This window comes from Carassius carassius, chromosome 29 (assembly GCF_963082965.1).
Source record: "Carassius carassius chromosome 29, fCarCar2.1, whole genome shotgun sequence".
NCBI lineage: Eukaryota > Metazoa > Chordata > Actinopteri > Cypriniformes > Cyprinidae > Carassius > Carassius carassius.
In genome coordinates this window covers 16,719,987-16,747,859 of record NC_081783.1, presented here as the reverse complement: position 1 = coordinate 16,747,859, position 27,873 = coordinate 16,719,987, and the positions used below count along the sequence as shown (strand labels likewise).

At 35.2% G+C, this 27,873-nt stretch overlaps 1 protein-coding gene across 4 annotated transcripts in view; it reads left to right on the top strand.

The window, feature by feature from the left end:
- Positions 1 to 13,764: 13,764 nt before the first annotated feature.
- Positions 13,765 to 27,873, top strand: part of LOC132109747 (netrin receptor UNC5A-like) — a 196,021-nt gene continuing 181,912 nt past the window's right edge. For 2 of the 4 annotated variants that reach the window (XM_059516070.1, XM_059516069.1), the window contains exon 1: positions 13,766 to 14,297. In XM_059516070.1, the coding sequence (XP_059372053.1) occupies positions 14,207 to 14,297 (91 nt within the window). In that variant the 5' untranslated portion in view covers positions 13,766 to 14,206. Of the gene's footprint in view, positions 14,298 to 27,873 lie in introns of all 4 variants that reach the window. The other 2 variants (XM_059516068.1, XM_059516071.1) reach the window with 2 other exon arrangements.

Below are 27,873 nucleotides of genomic sequence, written 5' to 3'. Positions count from 1 at the left end.
TTGTTTTTTCCCCCCTTTTTTAATTAAAGTGAGAGTAATTCAATATTTATTGTGAAGGCTTTATTTCATTGGAGAGTGTGATCTTTTGCAGTTTGTGTTTTATATTTGCGGTAGCATAAACCATATTTGAATATATTCAGTATAGATTTTGTCTGGGCAGGCATTCAAGTCAAGTCACTCAAACAGAGGGTAACTGGAGACAGTCGCTGTCTTGATACAGTATCCATACTCCATCGATACATATCAATCTTTAAAACCATGCAGTGGCAGGTCACGAGAGGCCACGGGTCTAATTTGTTTTGCAGCATCTTCACTAAATACTATAACAGGACACGGAGGGGAGAAAAATGAACTCCGTCAGGAAGCTGTATAAAATTTCTCTGACACACTCAACCTTCGCGCTTGTAAGTGTATTGCTATTTCCTGTTGATATTTGATTCCCCAGAATCTATCTGGGATGCCTTCTCTCAGTCAGATCTGAGCAAATCTTTTCCAGATACATCATTAATCAACTTCACTCCCGTACGTGGAATCTGAATACCGCTGAACTTGATGGATGCTTGACATTCACGTCTGCTTTGAAATACAGCAGTTTGCAACATTTGTTTGTGATTGCAATGCAGGTCTTGCGCATCTGAGTGAAGCTTTATTTACAAGATGATCTGTAGATAATTTTCATGACAAGAGCCTGGACAAAAAGAAAGGGATAGGAAATACTGTTACTGCAATAGTTACTTTGTTCATTTTTGGCTAAAATCGTAAATTGTGTCAGTAATATATTAGACATGGCTGTTGGTTAGCATTTCCATCCATCCAAAGTTGTAACACCTACATCCCCAAAAACAACTAAAAACAAAAAAACTGAACAATCGAACTAATAAAAGACAACACAAACTTTCAAAATAAGGAGGAATTAAAAATAATAAATAAATTATCTGCAAACTTTTAACCTTTGCAAACCATTTTTCACATTATATTGTGTGGTTTAAAGAGGATGTTTTTATTTCTTTTCCTTAATTTATGTGGTTAAATATAGTATTTATAGTAAATATACTATATATAAATATAGTATTTATTTAATTGATATAGTAAAAGCAGTAAAGATGTGAATTATTATAGTGATTTAAAATAACATTTTCTATTTAATTTTTATTTATTTTTTCAAATGTCAGCAAGCATTATTTAGTGTCACATGATCCTTCAGAGATCATAATAATATGCTTATTTGGTGCTCTTTTCTTAATACTGTCAATGTTGAAAATAGTTTTTTTTTATATATATATATTTTATGGCAACTATGATATATCCTTTTCAGGATTCTTTGATGAATATAAAATTCAAAATAACAGTATTTATTTGAAATATAAATATTTTGCAAGAATGTAAAATTTTGTGATCACTGATCAATTTATTGTACCTTTCATAATGAAAGTATTCATTTCTTTAAAGGAAAAAAAACTTTTGAATAGTACATTATATTTTAAATAATAATAATTACTATTATTTTTATTTTAATGTTCACAAATTATTATTTTATTTTTTTAATTCACAGTCAGAGACATGGCCTGTGTAACACATATGACATTCAAATCAGTGATATTTCTCGCCTTACATTTTCTTCTCATTATATATCTCCTTCTTCACTATAATATACTTGATATTATGAAAGTAAAATAGGTCGCAAAGTTTGAAAGGGCTGTTTTTCTTGTTGTTTTGGCATGCTATCTCGAAAGTCTTTGTTGAATCCAGTTAGTATCATTTTCCAATCCCATCTTCTTATAATTTCAAGTATCAAGCAGCAAAAGCGTTGGAGTTCATTCACTCGTTCATGTGCTCAACTAGAGGCTACAGCCAGGTTTAAAATGGTCTGCGCTGTATATAATAATTTCACGGTTCTGGGCAATTGTAACGTCCAGTGGTTAATGTATTTCAGTGCCTTATTTCTAAGTGAAGACAGATTGATCAAGCGGATGTTTTGCTGATGGAGAGCTTCAGAAGATGAAAGATGAAAGGAAACTCTGAGTACCACGGCAATGGCTCCTTGAACTATTTTTACAGACTTGTTTTCAACAATTGCAGCAAAGGAAGAACAACACAAGGATGAACGCGCTTTAAAAAAATGCTAGGGGATGCAGTTTCCCCCGTCTGATGTCAAGGTCTGAATCTGATTACGGCGTGATACTGCAGCTTTTACTGTACCTTCTAAACCAGCGCAAATTTTAAGGAAATGTACTAAATATATTTCGAAGTGAAAGAAAGCCCAAGGAAATAAATTGCATCACTGAAATGTAATAATGTAGCTGCTGAAACAGCACCACTTGGGGCCTCTTTGTGTTTTTAAACTTATTATCGGAGTCATTATTGTTTACTCTTTGCTGTTTAGCACCTGTGACTGCCCTGACAACAATGAAAGATTAAACTGCACGCTGTAAGGTTTTAGGAAGCTCAGCCGCCTTTTATTTCCTCTCTCAGTTTACTGATGTAATGTATCTCCTTTACAAGATTTCTCCAGCATGTTCATTAAAGACAGGCTTTTATTTATGTGACAGGCATCTGTATATTAAGTCCCTGTGGCATGACAAGCTCTTGTTTATCTGGATTAGGATGACTTGAGGATGAAAAAAAAAAGAGTAATAGACTTTATAATGGTTGCCTTGAAGGGTGTAGAGAGGGACAATGGCACTAGCATTAGCAAACCAATATTGACAACACCACATTGTGTGGCTGGTGTGACATTTTAAGCAGTGAAAGTGGTGTTATGTATATAGGATGCATTTGGGTGATTTAATAAATCTGTTGCAGATATTTAGGGCTAAATTTAGGATTTATTGCATATAAAATTTCAAAATTTTGATTCAACATTTTTTAACTTTAACTTGCTAAATTTTTGTGAGATATACATAAATGACACCTTATGCAAAATGTCTGTGTACAGTAAATAAATAAATAAAATTAAAAAATCATGGCATAGGTTGTTATTAATAATAACATACATTTTATTTAAATAGACATATTTTTTTAATTGCATTTATTAAAAAAAATCAGAATGCATATATTCATTTTGAAAAATAAAAAAGATTAAATACTAATCCAAATTTAAAAAAAATTATATGCAATACAAACACATGAATCTTAAATTTATCCCTGTATATTTTTTGACTGTAGCAAAGCTTCATTCATTGTTTGATGTCAATTGACTGTTTTGTTGCTTAGCTATGATTGGATTAAACATTTTTTTTCTTGATTTTGAAGTGCATTTATAGTACTAATCTATTTCCTAGCTAATTTTTAATATTTATTATTACAAATATTGTCTACGATTTTTCTATTTTAAAAATATCTGAAAGTGTTTTTATTGTATTTAATTGTTTAGTGTTTTAGTATTTCCTTGAAATAGTTTATCACCATAATGCACTTTTTTTCTATTTAAATTTCATTATTTTTGATGAAATGATCACATGATGAAATGTTAATACTAAACTATAGCTTTCTCCAGCAATTATTTTAAACATAAATCAAATAAAAAATCAAAGCAAACAGGATGATTTAAAGCACAAAGAGAGTTACAGTGTCCAGCTGTACTATCACTCTGGGTAGATACAGTCAGCGCATGAGTTCAAACAGACAGGCCAATGACATTCCTGTCCAACTGCACTGGCTCATGAGTTTTGATTTAAGACAATGACAGCGATAAGGAAGTTTGGAAAGAACTAACTCTGCACCTGAGACATGATTCGAACCTTAATGGAGTCATAACACAAAACAAAGAAGCAAGAGGGAACTATGACCTCTCTGTTTCTTACAGTACATATATGAGATTAGAGATGTTTGCCAATCCAATTTTTTTCTTTTCGAAACAAAAGAGGAACAACAAAATTGCCATGACTTCACAGTAGTCCTTTTTTTTTAATGCCGTTTGGCTGGTAGACTTATTTGCTGTAAATGTCACTTGGGACAAGGCGTGACAAAATAATGACAGGCTTTTTTCAAAGAGACCAATTTCTCAGAATTGAATGAGCAGGATGTGTGGAGCGTACAATATCTGCACTTGCCACTAGATTGGGCTGTCTGTCGATATCCATCTGACATGTCTCTGGAAATGTGGTCAGATAAATGGACAGGGTCCAAGAAAAGAAAAAAAGATGAAAGCTGCAAAAAGAAATGTGTGAGCCAAACTATAAAGAACAGGAGCGATGTACAGAAGGTCGCCTTCTTTTCAGTCCAGCTCTGATCTGGTATATTGCATACTGAGTTTTTCTTTTGCTGCTCATAGAATGTAATTTGTACATGCTGGTTAATGAACCCCTTTAGTTAGGAGATCATTTGCCTGCCATATTCAAACTATTTCTGAGATCTCTTGACACTCCAACAGTTTGATTTAGCTTGGGAAGTATTCTTTGTGGTTTTATGACATCTCTGTTTTCATTTCTGAAGTGTTGATGTGACAGGCTTTGAGTGAATATGACAGAATCAGAGAGATTTTAATTAGCGGTTACGTTGACAAGCATGCACACTGTCACAGTTCCAAAATCTGTCTTATTTGAGATAAAGGAATAGTTCATCAAAAAATGACTGTTCTATCATAATTTACTCACACTCATTCCTTTCATGACTTACTTTCTTCTGTGTAACACGCACACACACACACACGCACACACACACACACACACACACTCACACACACACACACACACACACACACACACACACACACACACACACACACACAAAATAACGTCTAATAAATATCATGATCACTGTTGTCAATATAAGAAAAGTTAAAAGTGCCACTTGAGAGCAATATTTCAAGTCAATGTCATGCGAGGAACAGACTGAAATCTGATAAAACACATTATTTACTGAAAATATACATAAAACTGTGAGAGAAGCAAAACTCTGACAGAAGAAATGATGCCTGATACTTGAATGAATCTCTCTTTTGAGTTGGATCTGGTTTGAATGGTTTATTCATGAATCTGACTCTTCTGGCTTTTGTGTCACCAGAAAAAAAAATATGAGTAATTAACAGCTTTAGATTTGCTCTGTTCCTCTCACAAACCTATCGTATGACTTTAGAAGACTTGTGATATAGTGTATGAGTAGTATGGGCCACTTTTATGCATCCTTTTGTGTCCTTTTTTGAAGCTTGAGAGCAGCAGTTCCCATTCATTGTAATTGCACGAGGAAAAATAGCCAGTATGTTCCTCAAAATTCTCCTTTTGTGTTCCACTGCAGAAAGAAATCATATGGAAAGGATAACATAATGTTTCAGTCTTGAGTGAACTGTGCCTCACAGTGATCACAGTTCAAGCAAGTGAACTAGTACCCGAGAAGGCATTAAAAAGGGATGAAGCATCATTCTTTTCTTCAACTTTTTGAGTCATCAAAAGAGTCATCCCTAGAAGCCCGACAGCCTCTATGGAATCAATCTGACAGCAACAATACTGTGAATTTGCTTATTTAGGACAACAGGCCTGTATATATATTTTTTTTTCTCCCTCCCAGCAGTGCCTGGCTTGTAAACCAGAAAATGGAGAACCAAACAAGTTACTATTTTATAAAGCTGATAGAGAACTCTAGAAACTGTTTTTCCTCAAGCACACATAGCCGTGACACCAAATCCAAGGATGAAGTAAACAAACTCACCAGTGTGCCAATGATTTTACATAAGCTAAAAGCATTCACACATGACTTTATTCAAAGAAACGAGGGCATTGTGCTAAACTAAATGCGTTGACTCTCTATTACAAGTTTCTTTTGTTTTATTCTCTGTCTTTCAACACACTTTATCACGCTGGTTCCTAAAGCCCTTCCTTTCCCAGTCAGTGGATGTGAATGCTGCAAACTCATAAAACATTCAACATCACTCAAGGTCTATGCCCACACTTACACAATAGGATTGTTTAGAAAACAAAGGAACACTGTCTTGGGAAGTATAGAACAGGAAATACGTATTTTTTCAACCGGAGAGAGTGTATAGAATACAGAAAAAGAGAGAAACAAACAAGCAGCTCGCATGCTTTTTTTTTCCACAGGAAGATTTCAGGAAAGCAAGCAAACCGAAGCAACCGTCTTCAGTAGGGTTTTGCTTATGAAAGCATATTCAGTTGTTCGAGGAACCTATAAAAATAAAATATGCCTCTATTTTTTTTTCCAAGGTCTATGCTTGCTCAGAATTTGACTATTTCTGCTGGAAAATCCTTCTAGTATAAAACCAGTACCTCGACTTATCCAGAAACACACGGTGAATACTAAAATGCCATGTGAATGTTGCAGTCTCAAGTTTGATAGACGGGATGGTCTTGTTCAGGGAGGTTGACACAAATACCATAAATTCAGTATCAGCTCATGAAGACGTTTACGTATTTTGTGCCAAAAGACACTGTCTGTCATTATTGTAATCATATTGCAAAAGCACGAGGATGCACAGCGACTAGAGACTTGGATTCACATGCAGTAACAATCGACTGTCAGTACTTACATTCTCTTACTTCCCTCTCACACACACATACACACGTATGTGTCTTTATCCACTGATTTGGGCAAGGAACTGTCACCAAAAGCTGTTCCTGCTTAAGCGTTGACATGTTGTGTTACATTTTCTATGCGTTTTGATGTCACCGCTTGGAGTGTTAAAGATCTCAATGAAGTTCTTGCAGGCGACGTGTCTTGAGCACTTGACATTTTCATTCTGTCTCTCTCAGAAGATACTGTCACAAATGAGCATAGGTGTTTCAGAGAAAGGCACCTTTTTTGTCTGATCATATCTTACCCACCGTTCACAGGCGGTAGGGTGATGCTGCCATCTTCAACTGCAGAAAAAATCTGCCAAATATAGAGGAAAAGTTTGGAAGAAAGAGGCGTGTTTTTCTGGATTCTGCCCTATAATTGAAAATCGGATTAATCCAGTGATTCTCAACAAGCCACATGCACCCTAGGGGGTACTTACATAGGATCCAGAGGGTACTTGAAGAGATTTTGGTTCTTGGCTTTGTTAAACCTATAAAACAGAAATTATAACCTGCAGTAAAGAGAGAGAGAGAGAGAGAAAGAGAGAGACTGTCAAATAATTAATGTAGTGATTTTTTTATAATATTTTTATTATATGTGATTTTATATATATATATATATATATATATATATATATATATATATATATATATATTAATGTTGTAATTTATGCAGCTTGTACTATATTTTGTAATAAAGTCTGCCGTAAATATATAAAAAGTTATTTTTTGATTAGTAATATGCATGCAATATGCATGAATTAATTTAGACAACTTCAAAGGCAATTTTCTCAGTATTTAGATTTTTTGAACCATCAGATTCCAGATTTTCAAATAGTTATAGTTTTATATCTCATCCAAATATTTCCTATCCTAACAAACCATACATCCATGGAAAGCTTATTTAACCCTCTCAAGGCAGGCGTTGCTGATTTGCAACAGTTAAAAACTAAAGACCTTATTACTCCAGATACATATTTTATGTATCTCGAGTACTAAAAACTTTACTAAAGGTTACTAAAGTTACTAAGTTACTAAAACTTTAATTTGAACCTGAGAGGGTTAATAAGCTTTCAGAGGATTTATAAATCTCAATTTTGAAAAATTGACACTTAAGACTGGTTTGGTTGTCCAGGGTCATATATATGCACCCATTTTACTGATATAAAGTTTTAAAATATTTAAAATTTTAACTTTGAAAAACAAAAATAAACTGTTCACTGCTGAATTCATTTTGTTTTTATATTTTCTGTTTTCACTTTCATTTTTGTTGTGTTTTATAATTTTAGTATTCTTTTAAATGTTTATTTAAATGTTTATATTTTTATTTATTGGTTTTAGTTTTTGTTATTTTAGTTTAAATAAAAATTAGAAAATGTTGGAAACTAGCTGAAATAAAATACATTCATTTCTTTTTTAAACATGTTTCAAATATGTTTGTGTATGTATGTATATATGTGTATATATAAATATATATATATACGTGTATACTTACAATATATATATATATATATATATATATATATATATATATATATATATATATATATATATATATATATAAATTGCGATTAATCACATCCAAAATAATATGTTTGCATAATGTGAATATTTATTATGTATATATATATATATATATATATAAATACACACACAATCAGTATATATTTCGAAAAATATTTACGTGAGCACTATTAAGTAAATCGAGGGAACACAATAGTAATCGTGTGCACGTCTTAGTACATTGAGGGAACGAATTAGTAAATAGTTTCTTGCATGTCATGTGCGGGGCTCCGTAGTATATAAATATTTAGTGTACACTTTTAGTTTTGTACAGATGGAGTTGTAACACACACACACACACACACACATACACACAAAGGGAAAAAAAAGCTTGAGAAACACTGGATTAAACGGTTTGTTCTGTCTTTTATTTTAGAGCTGAGCACTAGGACTAGGAACATCATGAGCCCCCTGATGTGGTAACCTCTTGCTGAACTATATCACCAACAGTAAACTTAATGAATTCAGAGGTATTGGTACTTCATTCTTCTCGGATGCAAATTTATTTACAATACTGAAGACTGAAAGAAAATTAAATCTGCATATCTTCTTAAACAACCCTCTGGTGTGCAATAGTAAAGAAATCTATTTTGTGATAGATGAGCATTCACTGAATGGATTGTTTGTCCCGTTGTTCAAATAATGTAAATGGAGTCTATTAAAAAGAAAGAGAGAGTCAGAAACTAAGATAGCTCATAATCAAAAGTCTGTGTTTGACTCCCTGAACCAATTTCAGTCAGCCCAACACAGGAACTGATGTAATAGTGCCCTCAAAACTACAGGCAGGCTAAACACTCTATGAAGGTCAATGGCCTGAAGATTAGATAAAGGAGAACACATTTAATAAGGTCTGTAAGTTGAGTTTCATAGTTCACTGGTTCAGAAGCCCATTACATAAAACAACAATCCAACCCGTTTTATTTAAAAATGTATTTATGAAATATGTTCCTTTCTTGCTAACTCTGCTTTTAAAAATAGTGAGAAAACAAACTTAACACAATGTATTTAAGGAAGAATACGTACTGTGTGTTAAGTTCAAGGCATGAAAGAAAACTTTAAATAGCTAATGTTGGTGTTTATTTTTTTAGGCCCTGCAGCTATAGAATCTAATTAAACCTTATATATGGAATTTATACCTTAGGGGGAGGTGGTGCTAAATTGGTTCTGAAAATATTATAAGATCACTCCAAAGGATAACAAGCTTTTAGGATGTAACCTGATGTATTATGACTCAGCAGGGTGAAAAAGGTGCAAAATTAACACTCGATAAGTGCCAAATATGAGTAAAAGTTTGCTTTAATGACATGGCAAGTAACTTTATTAGGTGCTGCAAAAGAATACAAGGTTGTAGAATGGTAGGCTGACTCTCACTGGTGTGAGGACAAATAAAGCACAAGCAAATTGTCTGTTAAAGAACCACCTTTTACAATTGTGAAAAGCTTATACTGCAAGTTTCCCCCCCTTCAGAGCACCAAGTGGCATATGTCTCAAAAAAAGATAAATAAATAAATACATAATAAATATTGTTATTAAAGACTTGTATTATATTGCAGTTACAAAAGTTAAATACTTATATATATATATATATATATATATATATATATATATATATATATATATATATATATATATATATATATATATATATATATATATAATTATTATTATTATTCATTCATTGAGTGTTTTTATAATTATTACTACACAGTTAACTAATGGTTAGAGACTTGAAGGCTGTAAATATTTTTTATTTACTCATAAACTATGAACTGTTCTTGAACATTTCAATGATGTAAAATGGTAAATAATGGTATTAATTTCTTCTGCATAATGACCAGATAGGGAACCACGTAAAGAAAACATATGAGACAAGGACCCGCAGACAACAACTGAAGATAAAGATTATCTTCCATTGACTGTTGCTCCCAGTGTCTTCCCCCCTTTTTTGCATTCCATGTCCATATCTGTGAAAGTGAGAAATTGCTGTAGTAGAGAATGATGGGATGTTGGAATATGGTCTCATCAGCAATCTCCAGACTTCAAAAGTGCTCTAGAGCAGCCATGATCAAGGCAGAGCATGCTGAAGTGCCACGGATCCCTTAGAGGTCTTTTGTTATTGGATACTGGTAAATTGCATGCCTTCTGAGATTACTGGTGTTGAAACGTCTTCATAATGACAGCAATAAGAGGACATAAGTATCAATTTGTAATCTTTTATAGTCCTTCTGAGGGTATAACAAATTGAAGTCAAATATTTATAAAACTAGAACATTTATAAATGATATATGTATTAGCACTTTGTTTTTACTTTATGCTGATAATGCTAATGTCCATGCAGCAGTAATCTGTGGCAGGCTGCATAAATATCTACTTTCTGTTGGTTTATTTATTGCTTTCACCCTTCTCGTATTCGCATCTTATTTTTTATTTTTTTTTGGAATTTAATCTAACACTAATATGCCATTACACATGCTATGCTAATGTGCAGTTACACATTACCCATGCTAATTCGAGGATGGCACACAACGTGAGTAAAAGGGAAGTATGCAAATTCAAACCCATCATTTTCCTGCAGTCTGGTTAAGTGACTTTCACTACGATGTGCAATCCACTGACTAGCTATTATGATCGCACAGTCTCTCAGCTGCTGCGTTGTGGCCATGAAATCTAATTTGATAAAACAAGTACAAACTGAGAGGCTGCGAGCACAGTAGAAGATGATATGATGCAGCTAATTTGCTTAAAGGTGATCAGTGTGTAGTGTGTGTGTAGGTGTTTCTGTGGGTGTTATTTTCTTTTTATACCTGCTCTAGTAAGGAAATGTTACCCAGGCCCAAAGCTGTGTCGTGCTTTCCTGTGGTTTCCATTCTTCTTCTTCTTCTTCTTTTTCTTCTACTTTGTTTTTAATCAAAAAGTTTTTTTAAACACAATTTGTAACAATATATTTCAAATGTAGAGTAAGATGACTCCCCCACCTAATTTTTTTTTTCTCTTGACCATAGGCGGCACTAAATCTCATCTTGGTGCTTTTGATGAATGGCTATGCAGTTTTTAAGTTAAGAAATTTCAAAATTTGTGAAATATTATCTAATTTTGTCTGGAAAAGTGATCTCTGACATGTGTTGTCTATTGTGTCTGTTTGTTAATGGGGTTTTGTGGACTCAGGTTTTTAGATTTTTGGAGAAAAAATATTGTTTTAATTTTGAAGTAAAAAGATGGGTCCCTTAGAATCGGCACAGAAGGCCAATTATTATTATTTTCATAATAATAATGGGGTTATTATTCAGTATTCAGGTTAACTGAGTGAAATCACTGATTTGCATTTGTATCGTTGTTGTGACGTATCTTCAATTAAAATATGAGCAATGAAATATGTAAATATACATAACCCTGTATATAGGTCACAGAATAAATTTACCTGGCAGATGAATCTCTTTTACTGTGTTTTTGCTTTGTTTGTCATAATTTATTAAATGATAGTATAATTACACATATACAGTATAGTATAACTCTTAATTCACTTATATATATATATATATATATATGTAGTCTGGGTCAATTTTCTATTATGCTGTACCATATTGTTTTATTAGATGCATGGCCTTTGACGGCAATATCTAAAGATATTGGAAGCATTTTCTTCTTTCTTTGAAAAGTTGAAAAGCCATTCTAACTATTCTGCTATTCTAACTATGCATGATTACAAAATGGCATTTTATTATTTGCATTTAGCATTCTTTTCCCCTGCTCTCTGCGACCCTCTGTGAAGAATAATTTGAACATTTTGTATGTTGGCACAAAAGGAAATATACAGTATAAGAAGCAAACAACAACAGAATTAAACACATTTTTTTTATGTTCTTCAGTTTAATTGGATGAGCATGTCTATTAAATAGAGCAATACATTTAAGCAATTATATAATTTTGTTTATTGAATGCCCTAGTTACTGCCATGAAACATCTTAAGCAGAGGTTCAGGGAAAATTGGAAATGCAGCCATTGAATACAAAAAGACATGCTGACCGCTTCGTACCTCACAGCTAATTGCTTTGGGGAGCAGATAAATATTGCCAGTTCAGAGAAGCCTATCTTGAAAAGTATTGAAAAGTACATCAAGGCTGAAGTAACTTCTACCTTGATACAAACATCGACTGAACAGATGCAAAACACCTTAAGGAACAGGCTGCTGGCAAAGCATCTAGGAATGCTGTTATTGATCAATGGTTACAGCTTCAGTGGCCTGTACAATTCATTATAAAGTGGTGTCTCTAAACCTTTAATCATACTCAACTCAAAAGGCCCAGATGTATAAAAGCATGGTATTTTCTGCATGTTTGCCAACTTAACACCCAAGAACCGTTTTAATTTCAGTCAATGGACATGAGATCAATAAACAAACAATTAATATGCCGTTCTTGCTAATTAGCTATTTTGCCTTCAAGAATCTCATCTTACACAAATTGAACTTGATACTCATGCACTGAGCAGATCATAAAACAATACGAGTATCGGTTCATTTTTATGTAATCCATTTTCAGCCCAGGCGGTGGTTTAGTGAAGTGTTCATGTTTGCTACATAAACTAACCTGAGGGAGCTGTCAACATTGCTACTAAACCATTCAAATCAAGCAAATCTAAGTGTGATGTGCAATATAGTGTAATGATTAAATTTAATGCTATATTGCTTGCACTTTGGACTCTTTAATCTGGTGAAGTATCTAAAATTCATGATCCAAATATGTGGAATAAGATAATGTTTGGGTGGAAAGCGCTAAGCTCTTTTTGATTTAAATGTAATTTGTAATCATACAAAACACATAGAATTGGGGAGATGTAACCTGTAACCTTCTTAATCTGACAGTGCCCTTAATATCTCTAACTACCATCCATTGGCAATAATAGACAGACAGCACATTTGTAAATTGAAATGCACTTAATGTTACTTGCACTATATTTTCCCCCCCTACTTATTTCTGTTATTTGTTTCCTTATATATATATATATATATATATATATATATATATTATATTTTCATCTTCAATGTGTTTGAGCAGGCAAAATATTTAATGAAGAAAGAGATTATATCTATTGCTAGATATGACTATGCATTTGATGGGATATATCCTTAATATATACTATAATATATACTATACGGGGGACCGGGGCTAGTTGTCACAGAGAGACTTAGGTATTTCTTAAAAGGTGTTCATTTGAAATATTTGTATAATAATAACAATAATAATTATTATTATTATTATTATTTATAATTTTAATAATTATAAAATTAAAATAACCTGTTTTATATTTTTTCCTCTGAGTTTTGTTTCAGAATAAGCTGAAAAGTCTAGAATAGTCTCTTTAATGGAAGGTTGTTATGACAACCTAAACCACATGCAACACTGTTAACACAAAATGTCAACGTGTTTAATTAACTTTATCTTTTCCCAGGAAGTAACGCAGAAAAATGTTAAGTAGCTCTAGCCTCTTTTTTTTTAAGTAGCTGCAACTAAACGCTATAAACAAACCTACCCTTAAACGTATCCACTTTGGTGAAAGTGTGACAACTAGCCCCAGTCTCGTCTATTTCTAAAACACTTAAATGCGCGTTTATTCACTTGTTCGCTTACATGACGCGTCGTTTCCAAGGGTCTCCGAACTCCAATCCGGTGAAGAGGCTGGACTCCGCTCCGGGTTTTGCTCCCTCACTGCTCTATACATCGCGTCTCCTCACTCTGCATTGCTGTAGCAGTTGATGTTCGCGTGCTGAAGCCAATATATCCACCGTTCTCTTTACCGGGGCAAGTGTTTTGCAGCGGACAGCGAGAAGACGAAGAAGAGTGAGGACGTTTGCTCTCTCTCTTCACACGTCTGGAGTGTGTGTGTATGTGGGTGAGTGAGCTGAAGAAATTAGAGTCGCGTCTTTATTTACCACACCTGTGATGCGCTGCTGTCTCTGAGCAACGAAGACGCACTGATGGCCAAGGTACAGGAAGAGGATACGTGTTGAAAGAGGACTTATAAATGCGCTGATCGGTGTAATATTGCGAAAACTAAACCTAGACAGACAGCAGATACTCCTTGCAGCTCATTCAGCAGATATTACTGACTTAAACGTGAACTAGAGGGTGATAAAGATGCCGTTACACCTGGGTCCCTTTGTCCGCTGGAGATCCGGGCTTGTACTCACATGGATCTGCTTGTTTTCGTCCGGATTTACCTTCACTGGTGAGTTTCATTCATTTTGAAATGCATCTTTCAGTTTCGACTTGTAAAGCCATGTGTAAGTCATGCGTAATTGCTTTTACACACAGCAGCTGTCTCCCTTTGTGATGTGATTTCCCGAATAATAACACAATATACTATCTCACGGCGCTCATTTGTACGGGAAATAAGCAGTTTGCTCCAGATTGTCATTTTATTTTTTACTTTGAATAACCAGAACGCGCAGAAACAGAGGTGAAGGACCTAATCAGGAACTTGAACGTGCAGTAGGCTAAGTTTGATTGACATGTTTCGCGCGCCTGAGACACTACGGCGAAATGTTTAAACGAATAAAAATGTACGAAACCAAGGGTTTGTTTAATTAAAAAATGACTAGAAATGCATACCGGGGGGTAAACAAATAAATATTGTTGAATATTGCGTCCTGTATTCCGCCTTGCATTTCTGTATGCGTCAGTTTGAATGAAGTAGCCTACTCGACACGCGCACATTTCCACGCGCCGACATTCATCCGTTCTTGCTGCATTGGCAGTGTTTGTGACAGCTTTAAGAAGTACAGTGAGCTCCGACGTTCACTGAACGGTGCAGGCTACATTTGTTGTGTGCAGATATATAAGATGAGGTTAACATGCTTTCGTGATCAGCTCAGTGGAAAAGAACGTGCACAAATAACCGTGCTCTTCTTCCATCACACATCCTGCAATTCTCTTGGTTAGCTACCCATTATAGCCTTACAAGGAACGAAGAGAAGATTTACTATATGTATAAAGCTGCAATGATTAATAAACATTTTAAATTGATATTTTCATTATGAATAGGTTTTCATTTAATTGTATTTATTTGTAATGCCAGAAATATGACACATTGCTCAAATAATGACTCCTTGTTTTTACTCCCACAACCAGAATTAAGACCATTATTTTGAAAAAGCCAAGCTCATGTGTTTTTACATAAGAATCAGTGTGGATATGCATGTTAAGATTAATTTGTGGCATATTTTTTTAATGGGATAATTTTCATATTGTTTTGCAAACCTTTGTTTACTGTGCTGTAGTTTATTTATTTATTTATTTATTTATTTTTAATTCAAGCTTCATACTGTAAAATGAATTAAATATTATAACATCATAATAACATAAAATAACACATAATTGGGCATAATTACAGTTACAGAATCACAGTGACCTAGTCCAGTGTTTCCCAGCCAGGGGTGTGTGTGTAGCCCAGAGAGATTTAGCCTTTTTTTTTTTCTTTGCTAAACCTGTAAACCCAACATTCAAGGCTATAGATTAAATACATGCATTTGATTGTCTCTTACGCACTGTAATTTAAATAACAACACTTTTTAATAATATTAGTAATAATCATAAATGATATCCAGTGTAATATCAGCTAAAAATAACTTATTCTATGTTGCATTTGGTATGGATATCAGGGTGTTTAAACGTTATTTGGGCTGTGGAGGTCAATAAAACACAAAAGGTTGGGAAACACTGACCTAGTCCACCCACAGTGTGTTTGTGTGGACCAGTTTGGGCTTGCCGAGATCTGTATTACATTGTGTCAAGAGAGTAAGAGGAGTAAGGAAGGTCTTGGCTGTGGGAAACTTGACTGTGGGAAAGTTTCTGGAGGTTTTATAATAATCATCACCATAGAGCCCAGCTGGGGACCGCTGATGAGTATCCTCAGAGCACCGTCAAAATTTCACACTTGGCTTACATTTTTCTGCTCCCTCTCTGCTGCATGTGGACAGAGGGCTAACTTGTTAAAAGTTGTGCAATTATCAGTCTTGCTTTAGGAAACTCTGCATGAAAGCTAAATTAAGAAGGTATTTTCTTGTGCATTAATTAGTGAAGGGCTTCGCATAAATTAAGACTAGGTATACAGTCATACCCAAGGGAATCATATAAGAAATAGAGTGGCATTTCTGAGGTTTTTCAAACATCTGTTCAAATGGAGCATTTTTTTAAAGTAAATTGCAGAGCATCATGAAAAATGCCCTAAATTCTCCCACCATCTTTGCACGCTCTGTTTAATTTGTCAAGGACACTTATCTTGCTGCGCTTCCAAATGAAAAAAGATCAGACAGGAATTTTCTTATTCTCCAGACTTGTAAGAGGAGGAAATGTAAATTGGATGGAGGGGAAATAATTTAAGCACGTTTGCTCGCAGACATTGTTAGTCCAAAAGATCATAAAAGATCACACAAGGTGCTCTCGCCAGGGAGAAACGGCTGACGGTGCATTTTCCTATAAAAAAAGCCAACTTGTCTTTCCCGTGAAACATAATCCGGTCAAAAATAAAGGTCGCCCTGTCAGTCTTCATCAGAGAGAACACAAGAGGCAAAACAGAGCTCTTCCTCCAACAATGTGGTGCCTTCAGGGAGATCAGCTACTGTTGAGCCGACAGGAGGGTTTTTATCAGTCTGTAGACAAAAGGAATCAGCACATTGTGTTTGTGGTGTGTGTGTGTGTGTGTGTGTGTGTGGGTGTGTGTGTTTCATACTATAGCCTGTGTTAGTGACTCTGTTTTGCTTCAGGATTTTATACTGACCCACAGTACTAAAATAATTTATTGTAGGAAAGTAAATCCTTAATTGTATACTTTTTAAATTACAACAAACTGTGTACTGTCCTAGTATTATTCAAAAGTATTATGAATAAACCTGTATAAAAAAAATCTAACAAACAAACAAACAAACACTGATCAGAGGCAAAGCTTGTGACGTCAATAAAAAGGATACAGGAATGCTATTTCCCATTTTTAATGTTAATAAGCCTAAATATGTTGCTATCCTAACCACACAAGATTATATGGTTGCATTTTCTAAATGCCATTGAGCATTTTTTCCCATCTTTTGTCTTAGTATTTCAGTTTTTGTATTTAGTATGTCACAACCAGTGCACACTCTAAACCAGTGTACAGAAATCGCGACGTGATCTCATGAGAATACGTGTGTATTTTTACGTTAAATGTGGTTCTACCACACATACATTTACTTACGTTTTCATGCACATAAAAACGTACAACTTAGACGTATTTATAGCAGTAAAACGTACAAATACTTACGTGTTAGCACCTAAAAAGACTACACTTTGAAACCTTAAAATGAATACAATTTATGTAACGTTAATTGTTTAACCATTTTGTGATTTTCTCCTATCCAATGACTGACCATACAACCATAGATACACAAAAGCACAGCATAAAATTACAAATCACATCCATTTTATTTGTTTTCTGTACTCCATATCTTTAGAATCCAGATGTTTGCAAGGAACATATCCAAATTCAGCCCTTAATCAATCGATCTTCATTCTCAGCAACAGCGTCCGTCACGGTCAAAGCCCGCGCTCGTTATGATTTGAAATTTGAAAATAGCGCCAGTGCGCCACCACGTTACGACATGGTTTACGGCACTGATATCGAACGCTCATTGGTTCTCACCTATTTCGTCACAGATTGCGACATGTCGTGTTTCAGTTGATAGACATTTGAAATCATTACTGCGCCAGTGCGCCTTCACGGAGAGAAGACAGATACATAATTTCACGGATTAATAAATTAAATTCTGCTCTGTACGCTATAAAAACTATTACATCCAGAGAGGACAGCGACTGGAACTCATTATCATTTGAACTACTTTTGGTACCACTTTTGATATTTTCGCAAAACATAAATGATTAACGTTACATTTGTTTGTCTGTTATTTGTTTATTTATAACAGTAACGTTATGTAGTTTTAAGAAATGGTTATGGGTAGGTTTAGGGGTAGGTGTAGGTGTAGGATTAACGTTAGTGGCTCAAAATAACGTTTTAATGTTATATTTTTACTAAAATTGTGTTTTATTATGTTTTATTCTTTTAACATTCTGTATAAAATGGGTAGGTTTAGTACGTATTTGAGGTTGTTTTTACGTAAATTTAGATACGTATGGAACCTGTTATTACGTCCAGATAATACGTAAACGACACTTTAAATACGTAAAGGCACATACGTATTGGACAGTTTTAATTTACGTCTAAATATGTACGTTTTGATTGTGAGATCAGGCTGGAAATCAACACAACCCTGCAGTAAAGTATTTTTTCTTGTTTGTTCCCATCTCTTCGGAAAGGAGTGATATAATGGGTTGGCTGTTTTTGCTGTGTGTGTGAGAGAAAGAGGCAGGGGATTTTTTTTGTGGTTGGAGTTTGTGGTGGGCTTGTTTCAGAGATTTTTGGCACTGCTGTGAGCGTGCTTAGTTGTTCACTGGAAGGGATGGGTTTTGGGGTGCAGTGAAACTCAAAAGCTTTCTAATGTGGTTCTCAAAGCCCCGCCCCCCCCCCCCCCCCCAGACCCCAGAGACGTGATTTTACTGTCATCATTTGGATTTTTGCAATTAGGATGAAGCTAGCTTTTCGGTGTTCTCGACTTTTTTTGTTGAGGGGAACTGAATTTAATTGCATTTTTTAAGTTTACGTTTTTTAAGTCACTGTATACAGTTTAAACAGTTAAAAAGAAAAGAGAAATGAGTTGATTTTTGCCCTTCTACTTGGAAGCTATAAACTCAAATGATGCATGTAAAAGAAAGGACTCTGCTGTCATATTGGTCTTTTGATGCTAACCAATGACTTTTCAGGATGTAAAGTACAAGAACCAAAAGAATCAAGCAATGAAGAATTTCAGAGAAAAATGGAAGATTTTAACAGATTAATGTCTGAGAGCTGAGTTGTTTGGAGCGCAGCAAGCACTCGGAAGCAGAACGTGATTAAATCTGTTTTTGTTGTTTCATTTCACTCGACACCGGCCACATTGCAATTTCACGATAATATTAGTACGTGTTTTTTTTTTTAATAGACTGTATTTTTAGACAGTTTACACATATATATGTATAGCCGTATTTGAGTTTGATGAATGGAGAGGCGTGAAACGGTGTAACAGAGATGAGGGAAAGGCAAACAGTGTAAGTCAACAGCAGCTGGCTTTCCATAATCCAAGAGCATGCTCGATTTGATGACAAATGTGGTCTTTTCTTATCTCACACTGCTATATATGTCTTCTCCATAAGTGTCAAATGCAAATGGAGAAGGAGAGGCGAGGCAGAGAACATGAGAAAGTGTGACACGGACCTTTGGGGTGGGGGACGTCTCCTATCAAACCGCATCATATCTCAGAAATGTGCCCTTTTGCTTCAGTTAAGCACATGTAGACTAATGTTTATGGGGTGGACTTGGGGCTTTACGTGGGTCCGTAGCCTTTTGAAACTGCTGTTGTGCCATTTAATTATTATTATTATTTCTTTTTTTTTGCAAACAGTATTGCTAATATAATACTACTGTAAATGTCTTACAGGAATTTCAGTATTGAAGGGTTTTAAAAATGTGAATGGACTTTATTTTGTCCCTGTCTTTATAGTTCAGGTTAGTCTAGCTAGCAGGTATTGTAGACCATAGATATTGATACCTAGATATGATATACTTGCTTAGTGGACCAATATGGTGGATGTCTTATAGGGCTGCATGATTAAAAGATTTACTGGAGATTTACTGCTGATCACAGAACCGTGCTTCACTGAAAGATATGCATAACAATCACAGCTTCTGTCGATTCGTGATTTGATTCCATTTGGATTCATCGTGCAGCCCTAATGGCTTACGTATATTGCATACAGGAACAGTTGCTAATGAGGAATTCTATGTTGTAGTACAATCTTTGTTGTAGGCCCCTTTGGTCCCGTCCTGGTCTTCAGCACCTGCTCCCTCCTGCAAGCAGCAATAGCGACGCCCTTCAGAAAAGATGCGGTCAGCAGGAGGAACCAAAGATCAGCTCTGTCACCAGAGAGACTAATCGTGTTCTTCCCCGAGGTGCTGTCAGTGGCTAGAGAAAGCTGGAGTACTGTTGACCTTGAGAGCAGATGCATTTAATGTGCAGACACTGCTTCTCAGCACATTGTGAGCACTAGAGTCTATGAATGCCTTGGGTGAATGCCCCTCCCTGAAGAGATAAGAGTGCATTTCCCAAGGTGTTTTTGGCTTGACTCGCAGTCTGTGAGATCTAAGTAAGATCTGTCCGCTTTAATGATGAACCATCTGCTTGAATACTCAATAGACTCAAGCACTTTGCCTCGTACCACAATAGTAATGCAACAAAAGGGGTAATTTTTTCTTCCAACTGTTATTACTCCATAGGGTTTGTTTGATGGTGACGGAGGACATAAACATGAAAAATTTGCTGTGGAGCTCCGCTTGCTCTCAGCCCATCTGTGGTTCATCACCCAGAATATTTAAGGTTGTTTGGGGATGCTCTTCATTCTCCAGTGATCAATAACCCTCTAACTGTTTAATTGGCCATCAATCAACGACAGCGTAGAGTTAAACACGGAGGTGCTCAATCCCTGCCTTTTATGCAAGTCCTCTGGGTCCTTTTGTAGCCTTTAAGTTTGTCTAAGTTGCATCCAGAATATTGTTATTGTATGCGCCGCACAGCAGCAGCGGCAGCACACGAGACTTCCAGAGGGCTTTCACAAGGGAGCGTTGTCTTGACTACTACTGTGATGTAGATTGAACACTCTGCCAGCCCATAATACAAGCGAGGGCGGAGCTTTCTTTTGAACCACATAACTGGTCCAGCATCAAAGCAATGACAGTACATCATATTGATATTTGCCCACTTCAAGGCTAATTAAACCCTCAAGTTCAGCCTGTCTCTTTTCTGTATGGCTGATTTGGATGAGTTTTGTTGAGTTTAATGTACTCGGCTGACCCTTGTGTTCTGTGAGTTTGAAGTGCAAAATTATCTGCTGTTCTTGGCTAACCTTAATTTAAAAACCTGCTTTCTTATAATCATGAAGGCAAACAACATGGCTTTCAGTTATTAGAATACTGGGTATCAAAGCAAAGCTCTTTGGTCACTAAGAGACATTGATATTGGATGGGATTGAGGTTTCTTTGTGAACTTTGTTTATATTGCATTTGGAAAGTATAGCGGTTGACCATAAAATAATTTACATAAATAAGCATCTCTATTCCTATTGCTCAAGGTTAGAGATTTGAAAATCAAAACAGTATAAAAATACTACTTCAAGGTGCATGAATGATAAGTGGCTTTTAAAAGGAATTTTTTAATGTCTGGTGAATTATATTTGTGACTTAAATCTATAATAAAGCAATATATAATGACAGTACTTGTGATAGTACTGTTGTTATGGTAACCTCCTCCTCTTTCGTAAATCATAAAGAGGGTGAGGTTTTTTAACTTAAGTAACCAATTACTCAAGTACCCTAGCAACTGCATATACAGTAGCAACACTCATGTGTCTCGATTGCATAGCAGCACACATGGCATTTTATAATATTTTCTTAAGAAAAAAATATATGTTGTGTATGAAAGATTTCCATGTGGCATATTTAACACATACTGTAAACTGTATGTTGGCGTGCATGTTTTAGCATTTCCATGTGAGTCTATGAGCATGTCTTAAGTCAATACAAAGTACCTCAGGCAGGCTGGAGGTGGTAAGCTCTCTAATGGCAAGGATATTTGAGGGCGGCTTGGCTCAGACACGGCCAAAACGTGTCCTCTTGAAGTGATGATGCTGACAGGGAAGGAGACCTATTGACCTTTGCTCATTACGTTCATATTCCATGTGGTTGTGCCTAAGGCTGGCAATTCAACTGAGTCAACACTGGCCGTAGATCATCCCTCACTCAGCAGTCAACAGGGAATGCATCGGCCAGCTCAAAACATCTGCTCACCCTTTTCAGAGACACGAAAGATGTTTAAAATCTGAATATTTCATTTTACACTTTGCCAGCTTCTGAAGCCTCATTCTGTATTGAAGTATTAACGTTTTGTGATTTTAAAATGATAGAAATTCTTAAGAAATGGCCTTTCTGGAGTTATTGTTTGCAGTAAATGATTGTAATTTGGTTAAATTACGGACAAATAAAATGGAATCTAAACGCTTCTTACAAAGTGCCTTTTGTGCCAGTTCCAGATACTGTGTAAAAATGCAATGTCGCATAAAATTAAAGTTTGTTGTTGTCATGACAATCAGTGCCACCTTGTTTCCTGTCAGATCACTTGGATGTTTGCCAGAATCAACAAGCAGTAGCCAAAACTAATAGTCTCATGGCTCTGTTTGTTTTGAGAAAATATCTGGCAGTAGGGGAAAGAATATTTTTAATGATGTACAGTAATGCAGTGTTTATTACAGAAACAATTTTAATAGGAAAAATATAAAAAATCAGTATCGCAGAGGGTGATTAGTCACAAATGTGACAATGTGATATGAAGTGTTCACTGAACATTAGTTTAATTTAGTTTTTATTTTTGTATTTAGTTTCATGCTTACATTTATATTTAAGAATACAGAATACATTTGCTTTCTTATAACAAATACAGTATTTTAGTGATATCTACATGTTGTGCATGGTGCAATAGTCCATTTTTAAAGCAGGTTTAATTTATTACATTTTACCAGTAGAACAATAACAGTTGTAACCGGTATTTTGGCAGAAGCTACCATGGTAAATTTTCGTGAGGTTAGATGTCAGCATCACACTAGCATTTGTAATAACAGTATATTCATTTGGAAGACTCGGGGTTGGCAAAAGTAGCACGTTTACCACTTCCTTGGCAACCATTTTTATTAGCAGCATCTAGCTTGTGAAAAGTGTGTGGGTAAAACATTTAATTTTCCTAGTTTTACTTTTTTTTTATTATTATTATTTAACGGAGAATAAAATGATGCCAGCCCTTTGTGTTAAGCTCAGGATGCATGTGAAATATGGTCTTAGCAGACAAGATTTTAGATTTTGAGATGGAAAAGCAACATTTCTTGGCAAGGACGCTAAGAAATAGATTCAAGACTTCATGCTTTGTATAATTAATCATGACAGTATTGCTCATTCTGGGCCTTTGCACAGCCTATGGATTTTAATGAATACTGTGCTGTACATGTGTCATTTGCTTTTTCTTATAAGCCTATACTGTTTTTTTTAATCCATGAGAGCGCAGGATTTCAGTACATTTGAAAGACCTTTAAAGGTGGTCCTCTAGTTGCTTTCTCTTTGTTTATAGTAACCCAGGGGGCTCATTAGTCATACAGGCGTTCTTTAGAGACCTGACTGTTCGTGCCTCAGTGAAATGGCATACAGAGACAGTCGGTCTATGTGTTTACTGTAAACGTGTGTGTGTGTGGTCTAAAATGACTTTGATCATATTATTTCAGCCATAAAACATGTTTTCTGGTTCATTTACAAAAAATGATGAGCTCGTGTTAGCGTTTGGCTCTCATCCATGTTGAATGAGCTGTAGTGAAGGACGTTTGCGGTGTCTTTTAGCACTGAGAGGATACAAGCAACATCATTTGTTTGATTCGAAAACCTGCTAAGGATAACGTTGAGATATTCTTACAAATTCAGCTCTTGAGAGTGGTTAAATGCAATTTGAGTGCTGCTGCCTTTCCTGGCTTTTCCTAAACAAAGCCAAACATATCGGATTAATTTTCAGCGTGAATCACACACATTTTCAGAAATGGCCTGCCGAGATGCTGCGTGTTCAGCGGGAGTCTCTAGGGGCAAAAGGATTTGAGAGCTGGATCATAGAAATTAACAAGGCCTTCTGTTAATTTCTGCTCTCGCTGTGGAAGCGAACCTCTTCTAAGCTTTATGTGAGGTGTTTGTAACACAAGAATATGATGTCACCGCAATAAAAGGCTCTACGGTGCCAAATGTTTCATTATGTCACATCATGTCCTTAGAGGACATTGTGCCATCTTCCTTCTCAAGTGATTGTCATACATCTTTAGCACATTTTAAATTAGAATATTTAAATGCAATGCAGAAATGGAGTGTTAATAATGATTAATGCATACTGGAGAAAGTGAGAGAGTTTGCCAATGTAAAGTGTAAAATGTTAAAGGAATATTCCTGCTTATTTACAACTTAATGTTTATTTTAATCGTTTATTCGTGCCGCTGTCAGCTCGCCTGCAAGGCTTTCAGCAAATGCATTATGATGAAATTATTGCTCTGGGAATTGACACCATGCCACAAATGCTTTCTTTAGACATTAAGTTGTAGTTAACCCCGAATATTCCCTTCAGCTTCAGTCATGGTCTATACACAATAAGTTTCTTTGGGTTTAAAAAAGACCTTTCTTTGAGTTTAGTCTGTGAAGCTATTTTCAACTAACCTCAGCAAGGTCAATGTTTTTTTGAAGATATTTTCAAGTGTGAAAGTCATAGTTTGCATTCAGTTTTCTTTTTTTTTCTTCACTGAAATGTTGAGTAAAAACAACATTACTAACATTCCAAACTTGTATGACTTTCTCTTTCTTTTGTTGAACACAAAATGGGAGTTCTGACGTTTCATAGTGACCCCCAAAAAATAAGAAACAAGTCACCATAAAAGCACTTTCAAGTACTTCATATGTCTTCACTTTTGTGTCAAGAAGGGGCTGAAGTTGAAGTTATTTACTCAAAATCTTACACTTGACTAAAGATTATAAAAACAAATAAATAAAAAAAGGCTATCAACGATTTCTGTAACATCACTCTAAAATTGATTTTTTTTGTGGATTTTTCTCCGACTTTGACATGAAAATCACAGTTACTGCCGTTGTGCTACAGTCAAGAGTTATTAAGAGTTACAATAAAATGATGAAGCAGTTTTTAGATTCTATTCTTTTTTGGGGTCTCTTTTGTGTCAGGAATAGACGGAAAAGTTATTACCCTCATTTGACGTCATTGATGTACCTTGCTTCTGAAATAACTCAACAGTATGACTATCTTGAATGGATAATGATATTTCAGAGCTGCGGGAAAAAAAGAAAGATTTTGTGAATAACTGAAATTCACACAGTTGTCATATGGTTTCAGAAGACATACCACAAAATATACCACAAGATGTAATATGGACTACTGTTTTAAAAATGTATTTGTCCCTTGTTTGACTAGTCATGACTATTATGATCCAGTGCGTTTCTCAAAGTAAATCTTGTAGGCCAAAATAAAATAGAAAATACTTTCTCTTATTGTGTTCTATAAAAAAAAAAGTTTACAGGTTTAGAACAACATGTGGGTGAATTATATCAGGATGTTTAATTTTGGTTGAGCTGTTTCTTTAAATGGGTTTAAAATTATCTGTAGAGTCCACCACGATCCAAGTAGGCAGACTCCCTGCCTGTAGATCGTGGTTTGCTGCTATTTTACAAACAATTCCATTTTCAGCCCAGACTTTCACAGCTCAGAAAGATTCCTTTCTTGCTTTACTCAATGAAGCGCCTTCATTGAGAGCTCTATGAATCATCTCCTTTCTTCTTTCCCTGACTCACTGTGGTTACTCAAGACTTCACCATGCTGGGAAGAGTAGAGGTGTCCTGGCATTGTCTCAGTCTCAGTCTCAGTGCTCGGGCCACCTAATTGCCCAGCCGAGAGCTGGTAAGCATGCGGCTTTACCCGATGAATCATTACAATAAATCTTGCACTGTTAGAAACATATGTTTCTCCAAACAGTCAAATGCTCGGGATAGGAGGTGTTTTGATGCCAAATCAGGTTATGTATAGCTCAGGTGATAACAATTTCAGCCTCTCGTTCATGAATTAACCCAGAGTATAAAGCGCTTTGAGATTCACTGGTGCTTCACAAATGTACTCTATTATTGCTGTTTGGCTGAGGTAGACATCGGGTGAAAAGCCTTTATTCAGTCTTTTTCAGAGATTGTGTTAAGGTTTTTAATGTGGTTTAAGTGTAACATTTTCTAAAGAAGGCTTGGCTGCTTTTTATTTAGTCAAGCCTTCTCAGTGTACACTCTTTCCGAAACAATATAAGGAGGATAGTTTACTCGTACTGGTCAGTGTGGCAGCTGTAGAATGAAAGTCTTGTCTTCTAGTTGAAATGGCTTTTTTAAAATAGAAAATAGAAAAAAGATAAATGCAATAGTTTTTTGTTGTTGTTATTTAAGCTAAAGAAGCTAAATGTATGACACATTTGATGTTAGATTTGTTTGCAGGTTTGACACTGTCCTAAACTCCATTGCCATTGGTTTAGATTAGCAAAGACTGGTGTTCTGATTGGCTAGCATTTAAGTGCCGCAGTCAGATTCTTATATTTGGTTGATGCTGTCTCTCACATTTTATTTTCATAGCAGTTTTTAATTATAATGTTCTATAATAATTATACATTTTTATATACATTCTGCTCATCAAAGAATACTGAAGATAGATCATTTTTGTAGTCTGTGAACCTGTAACTTATTTAATGTTGTTTAAGTCTTTTTTATTTAATGTATTTTTTTTTATCAATCGTTTTGAGACTGAATATTTACCCAGTAGGCTCTTATAATATTTTATAGACTCATAATGCTGTCATTATGGGTTTTCGCCTCATTAAAAACAGCAACAATTTATATTTATATGGAAAATCTAAATTACATTTCTGAGAGGTGTGGTATGACTGATTCAGATTTGCTTCAGGAGTTTTGTTGTTGTTTGGCTAAACACCACACTGCCAGCAATGATAAATGACATTCGTGATTAATTCTGCTTTTTTCCCCTTCCTCTCTTTTTGGGCCACTTCGTATCCTCAACAACTCTCCTACTTGGATTTACTAGAAAGTAGCTAAAGATTTGTCTCAGCCAAACGTGAGAGATTTGTTCTGGGTTTAAAGGATAAGGAATTAAAAATTGGACGCTGAAACAAGCAGGAATGAAATGCAAACCCTGTCATTTTTATAAATGGTTTACGATTCCCTATAGGCCTCTCTCTTACCTACTGTACAAGCTTCGGTCTTAGTCTAACAAGCACATCTTACCTTTCAGATTCTATTAGGTTAATCAATGCCATACATTAGCTGTCCTTATGCATTAGACGAGACAGTGTCTCATAGACAGGAAGAGAGATGTAGGATAGTTGGCTTTATATTTCCTTTCTTGAGTCATTTTGTGCTTTTATCAATGACCGGTTGTTGTTTTTTTTGTGTGATGAAAGCAGTTGCCTACAAAACATATCAGTTTTTTTAATGAAAGGTATACAGCTTCACTTGGAGGAAAATTACATGTTATTTATTTATTTATTTATTATTAATTTCAGAACAGTTTTTTTTTTAATTTCAGAAGATTTTCCTGTATCCATTATTTGGCTGCAAAAGTAGTAAATAAATAACACCATTTCTAAGATTTAAGACCATATCAGGGCCAGCTCTTTAAATGTGTGAGATGGCATCGATATAAACATCTGATTGTCTTCAGTTCTGGTATCTCTTGCCTGGTAGTTTTATCTAGACGCCAAAATACTGAGTTTTATGATTGGAATTGGAATTGGAATTTAAGACTCTGATTTTTGGTGTTTCTTAGTTATACTTACATGGTTCATGGATGGGATCAGACGATAGCGCATTTGGTTGTATAATGTGGTGCTGTGTGTTTATCATATTGATATGACATTGTATTTTCATGGTACTGAATCTTAAACAGAAGCAGAACTCTGTAGGAATTTCCAGGAAACATCGGTCTGTCCAATTTTTACAAATTTTATTATTTTGTTTATTTGATTCTTATCTCAGATTCCAATAAGAGTTTCAAACTCTCTGCTCC